Source organism: Hyperolius riggenbachi, chromosome 4 (assembly GCF_040937935.1).
Source record: "Hyperolius riggenbachi isolate aHypRig1 chromosome 4, aHypRig1.pri, whole genome shotgun sequence".
Lineage (NCBI taxonomy): Eukaryota > Metazoa > Chordata > Amphibia > Anura > Hyperoliidae > Hyperolius > Hyperolius riggenbachi.
Window position 1 is genome coordinate 464,649,756 of NC_090649.1, and position 6,000 is coordinate 464,655,755.

At 43.7% G+C, this 6,000-nt stretch overlaps 1 protein-coding gene across 1 annotated transcript in view; it reads right to left on the minus strand.

Annotated features, from left to right (window-relative positions):
• NVL (nuclear VCP like) overlaps nt 1–4,477 on the minus strand; it is a 116,189-nt gene extending 111,712 nt beyond the window's left edge. The window contains exons 1-4 of the mRNA XM_068232849.1: nt 4,302–4,477; nt 2,993–3,066; nt 754–806; nt 561–648 (exon numbers count right to left, since the gene is read on the minus strand). Coding sequence (XP_068088950.1) covers nt 561–648; nt 754–806; nt 2,993–3,066; nt 4,302–4,361 — 275 coding nt within the window. The 5' untranslated portion in view covers nt 4,362–4,477. The remainder of the gene's footprint in view (nt 1–560; nt 649–753; nt 807–2,992; nt 3,067–4,301) is intronic.
• Between the last annotated feature and the right edge of the window lie 1,523 nt (nt 4,478–6,000).

Sequence of the window (6,000 nt, forward strand, 5' to 3'; positions counted from 1 at the left end):
ATCCAAACAACAGCACTATCTAACAAGTGTTGCTCTTAGAGAAACAAGCTACTAAGGAAATCCGAGTAGCCTGCATTCGCTGTCCTGCCCCTTTAATAACACACACACACACACACACACACACATTAGATGGCACATTGCATTTCAATGTAATTCGGGTGACAGCAATAGTAAACCACCAAGTTACGAGTCCCTCTCAGTTGCTACAACTTGGAGGAATTAGTATTTAACACCGGCCAGAATTTAACATGCAGCAGGGTCAGCTGTCATTCGGCTCTCCCTGTGCCTAACTCTCCAGGCGACGTTATAATACGTACACATTAAACTGATGCAAACTTACTTTTGTAATGCAAACATTGGCTGTGATAAGCTTATATTTTAGCACAAAGGCCAAATCAGCACAACCGCACTGCATTACCAGTTAGAAGTAAGGGAGGCACACAGCTGGGGAAGCAAATAGAAAAGTGAACTTGTGCTGTGACATTAGCACTGTGCATCTACAGCAACATCAGCCAATGCTGACTGAACTTTCTCCCTTTGACAATAGATGTAATATTTACCCCTCTGTTCCTTTCCTTGCCCGCTTTGCCAGATGTGCGCCTTCCATGGCGCCGATGTCCTCATTCTCATCACAGATCACTTTGAACACTAGAGAGCAGCAAAGATCATGAAGTTACAAGCCACACAAAGGACACGCATTCTAGACATGAGATTTAGCAAAATACTGCAGAATCATCACATAGGAAGTCTTACCTTTCTCCACTTGGATTCTAAAAGCATTTCTTTTCCTTCTCCCATATTCAGCGCTAAAAAGAACAAACACAGCACAGTCACAAACTAATTTTGTACCTTAAAGGCCCAAATGCACCTTTTAATTTTTTTTACATTTTTCAGGTCTTCAACGACAACTGTGGCAAGAGGGATATGGAGGCTGACATATTTATTTCCTTTTAAGCAATACCAGTTGCCTGGCAGTCCTGCTGATCTTCTGCCTCTAATACTTTAAGCCATAGACCCTGAACAAGCATGCAGCAGATCAGGTGTTTCTGACATTATTAACAGGGATGTTCTCCAACCTTAATCATGAGTTACTAGTGATTCAAATGAGGATTAATTACAGCAGCTGAGCGCGGGGATTGGAAGGGTTATAAACCCATAAATCTGTGTCCTCCCCGCGCTCCAAGCCTCGCTGCTGTCACTTCCTCCAAGCCGGAATGAGGAAGTGACGGCAGCGAGGCTTGGAACGCTACTATGAGGATGCATGGGCCTATATGGAGCGCGGGGAGGATGCAGATTTATGGGTAAATAACCCTTCCAATCCCCGCAGCTCAGCTAATAATTAATCCTCATTTGAGGTCGGTGATCATCCCTGATTATTAACCCCCATGCTTGTTTCTGGTGTTATTCAGACACTATTGCAGCCAAATAGTTCAGCAGGGCTGCCAGGCAACTGGTATTGTTTAAAAGTAAATACATATAGCAGCCTCCATATTCCTCTCACTTCAGTTGTCCTGTTTATCGAGAAAGCAAGGACACAAAAACAAAAAACAATTCAAAATAAGTTGGACCGGATCAACTGAGGTTTTATATTCTATCAGGGCTGGATAAATCCCCAAAACTAGGCAGCTCAGGCTCAATAAAAACTGGAACTGGAGCCTAAAGCTGGCCATACACTTATAGATAGCCACACATTGTGGCAATACAATCCATTCCTCTGTGAAAGAAACTGATTCAGGAAGGATTCGATTTCCACCACACACTGATATCTAACTGCTAAACAGTAACCAGCACAACTGCCATCTACATGTTTACTATTTACCTGCATCAGTGTTTTACTTCAGCCAACATCTGGAAATATGCCTGAAGAAGGGACTAGATCCCAGAAAGCTTGCATCATTTAACTTTATCAGTTAGCCATTAAAAGGTATTACTTTTACAAAACTTTGTTTTTTTCTACCCACACCATACACTGCAAATTGATCTTCAGTAGATTTCAGCAGGGAATTTTTTTTAAAATTGATATACCAAATTGAAAATTTGTGGGGAATCGATTGCCTGCAGATCAATCAAATCTGCAGGGTGTTGAGTGGGAATTTTGAAATTTATGATACCAAGGACCCCAAAGCTCACAAACTTGGTCAATCGGGTCAATTCATAAAAGGCTGTACGGGAAAAAAAAATTGGGGGAAAATACTGCATTCGGTATTTTAGACTTTTGTGTGCTAATTCATAAAACTGTTTACAGCTGCGATAGAAGTTCTGTGATTTCCCGAACAAGCTGGCGTTAACATGAGAAGCTGCCTGAGTTGATACATTTTCTCCTGCAGAGACAGCGTTACAATAAAAGAGGCATCCCCAACTTCCCTTTAGATGTGCATTTTTTTTAAACTGCCTCTGTTTGCCCTGAATCTGCCTACTAGTCTTTCTAAACAATCTATTTAATTGCCACAGCTTAGAAAAACGTCAAGAAATGTTACACATGCAGGCTTTCTGATGTGAAATATATCTGAAAACAGGTACCCAAGAGGTTAAAAAAAAACACAGCCTGGGGTATTCTGGGAAGTCTTTTTTGTTCTGTTCTCACCGCTGCTGCCTGGGAGATCTGTCTCCATTAACTTTGCTCTTATCACCTCTTCAAAGCAAGCGGTATTATCAGTCCCAATACCGCCTGCTCTAATCTTTATGAATTGACATTTAGTGACATGTGTTGAGATAATCACTGCAAATGGCGGTAATTTACTACACTGCTCAGGAATTTCAGCTTTTCATGCGGTAACAGCTTTTATGAATTTACATTTTGCTAAGTGGTCAGTAAAGTCAGCTGTTTTGAGCATTACCGCATGCGGGAATGCTTTATGAATTGACCCCATTGAGTGAATCTGTGTCAAGGTTAGAAAAAGTGGGTGGAGCCAACAACCAAATACACACCCGGGCTCCATCGGGTATTCAGCTAATGTGAAGATGCACATGAGCAGAGCCTCATTAGTGTTACCTGTATGTCCTCTGCAGATCCGCAGCTACAGATGCAATATCCACATATCCTCCACAGCGGTTACTGCTCAAATACTGCAAGAAGAACACAGGAAGGTGAAACGTTTGTGTAGGCAACTGATATACAAAGCAAATCTACAAAGGCCAATTTATGAAGATCACAATAAGTTCAGTTACTTCCTCTTTATTAAAGTACATACCGAAAGTTGGCATTGTGCATTAAATACAATACAATATAGAGGGGGCTGGAGGTGGCACTGTTATATAGAGGAAGCACTGTATAGTGAATATGAGGGATGGAGGTGGCACTGGTATATAAAGGGAGCACTGTGTAGTGAATGAGGGATGGAGGTGGCACTGGTATATAGAGGGCACACTGTGTAGTGAATATGAGGGCTGGAGGTGGCACTGGTATATAGAGGGGGCACTGTGTAGTTAATTGAGGGATGGAGTGGCACTGGTATATAGAGGGGGCACTGTGTAATGAATAGGAGGGATGGAGGTGGCACAGGTATACAGAGGGGGCACTGTGTAGTGAATTTGAGGGATGGGGTGGCACTGGTATATAGAGGGCACACTGTAGTGAATGAGGGCTGGAGGTGGCACTGGTATATAGAGGGCTCACTGTGTAGTGAATGAGGGGTGGAGGTGGCACTGGTATATAGAGGGGGCACTGTGTAGTGAATATGAGGGATGGAGGTGGCACTGGTATATAGAGGGCACACTGTAGTGAATATGAGGGCTGGAGGTGGCACTGGTATATAGAGGGGGCACTGTGCAGTGAATATGAGGGATGGAGGTGGCACTGGTATATAGAGGGCACACTGTAGTGAATATGAGGGCTGGAGGTGGCACTGGTATATAGAGGGGGCACTGTGCAGTGAATATGAGGGATGGAGATGGCACTGGTATATAGAGGGCACACTGTAGTGAATATGAGGGCTGGAGGTGGCACTGGTATATAGAGGGGGCACTGTGCAGTGAATATGAGGGATGGAGATGGCACTGGTATATAGAGGGGGCACTGATCAGTGATTATGAGGGCTGGAGGTGGCACTGATCAGTGATTATGAGGGTTGGAGGTGGCATTGGTAAACTGTGTACTGACACTGGCACACAGGAGTACACTGTGGATTTGGGGTGGAGGATAATGGATAGCATAGGAGGGATGGAGGTGACACTAGGGCGGGGGGGGGGGGGGGGGGGTACACTGTGTGATTCGGGGTGTCACTGTACGCCGGGGAGCAGGGGACTAGCAGCTGTACACAGGATCAGTGCAGTCTGGGCACGGTGTCGAAGACCCTCTATACCTGGGTCAGTCGGTGTTTCAGCCTCCGGTCTATCCCCGGTGAAGACGATTGGTTTTTCATGCTTATCCCGATGTCAGGAAGTCTCTGCAGCTACACATGGGCCGGGGTCCTCACACGGCTGTCTACTGTACAGCCTGAGCAGCACATAGCCAATTCCTGGCACAGGGTATACTACGCGCTGCCTGTTCCTGATAATAGCGGTGTTGTTCGCAGGGGCTGTCTATGGCATTGCCTGATTGTAGCGGTCCTTAAAGGGGCTGTCTATGCGGCTGCCTGATAACAAAAGTCCTCACAGTGACCATAGGCAGTCAACTGCAAGCAAGAGAGATATGGACATAGCTCCCAACTGTTCCTCTTTTGGAGGGACAGTCCCTCTTTGGGAACCCTGTCCCTCTTTCCTCCTTATTTGTCTTTCTTTCAGGACTTTGTCCCTCTTTCTATGTAAAATATATATATATATATATATATATATATATATATATATATATATATATATATATATATATATTCTGTTTTAAAAAATGTGTTTGATTGACTCTAAACTTTATTCCCATCCTTTAACCACTTAAGCCGGAAGGGTTGAAATTTTTTTACATCCGAGCAACTTTCACCTCCCATTCATTTGCCAATAACTTTATCACTACTCATCACTATGAATTGATCTATATCTTGTTTTTTCCGCCACCAATTAGGCTTTCTGTGGGTGGTACATTTTGCTAAGAGGCACTTTACTGTAAATGCATTTTAACAGGAAGAATAAGAAAAAAACTGAAAAAATTCATTATTTCTCAGTTTTCAGCCATTATAGTTTTAAAATAATACATGCCTCCATAATTAAAACTCACGTATTGTATTTGCCCATATGCCCCGGGTATTACACCGTTAAAATTATGTCCCTATCACAATGTATGGCGACAATATTTTATTTGGAAATAAAGGTGCATTTTTTCCGTTTTGCGTCCATCACTATTTAGAAGCCCATAATTTATTAAATCATATTGATATACTCCTTTGACATGCATATTTAAAAAGTTCAGACCCTTAGGTAACTATTGATGGTTTTTTTTTTTTTTATTATTGTAATTTTTTTTTTTTTTTTATTTAAACTTGTATGTGGGTATTTTTTGGTGTGGGAGGTAAACAGGGGTTTTTTAATGTATTTAAATATATTTATTTAATACCAAGTGTGTTTTGGGTGTAATTTGCTTTTTGGCCACAAGATGGCCAGAATCAAAAAGTCCTGGGAGCGATCGATCTCGCTCTCAGGCAGAAGAAAGGAGACCAGAGCTCAGAAAAGCCGCAGCGTCTGAAGAGACGCTGTCGGCTTTTCTCCGGGGGGGGGGGGGGGGGGGTCCAATCAGCGAAAGGGATTTATAATCCCTTTCACTGATCGGTGGGCTAGCGGCCAGCAGCGGGGGCGCGCACGGGGGGGCCCGCGGGAGCGCGCGCGACCCGCGGGGGGGCCCGCGGGAGCGCGCGCGACCCGCGGGAGTGCGCGCAGCCCAACTGGACGAAAATTTTCGTCCAGTTGGGCTTAAGTGGTTAAATTGATATATTACAAATTTTAAAATGTTGGGAGGTATGTATGGAGGCTGCCATATTTATTTCCTTTTAAGCAATACCAGTTGCCTGGCTGTCCTGCTTATCCTCTGCCTCTAGAACATTAGTACTCTAGGCTGAGCCTACTTTTAGTCTTAGG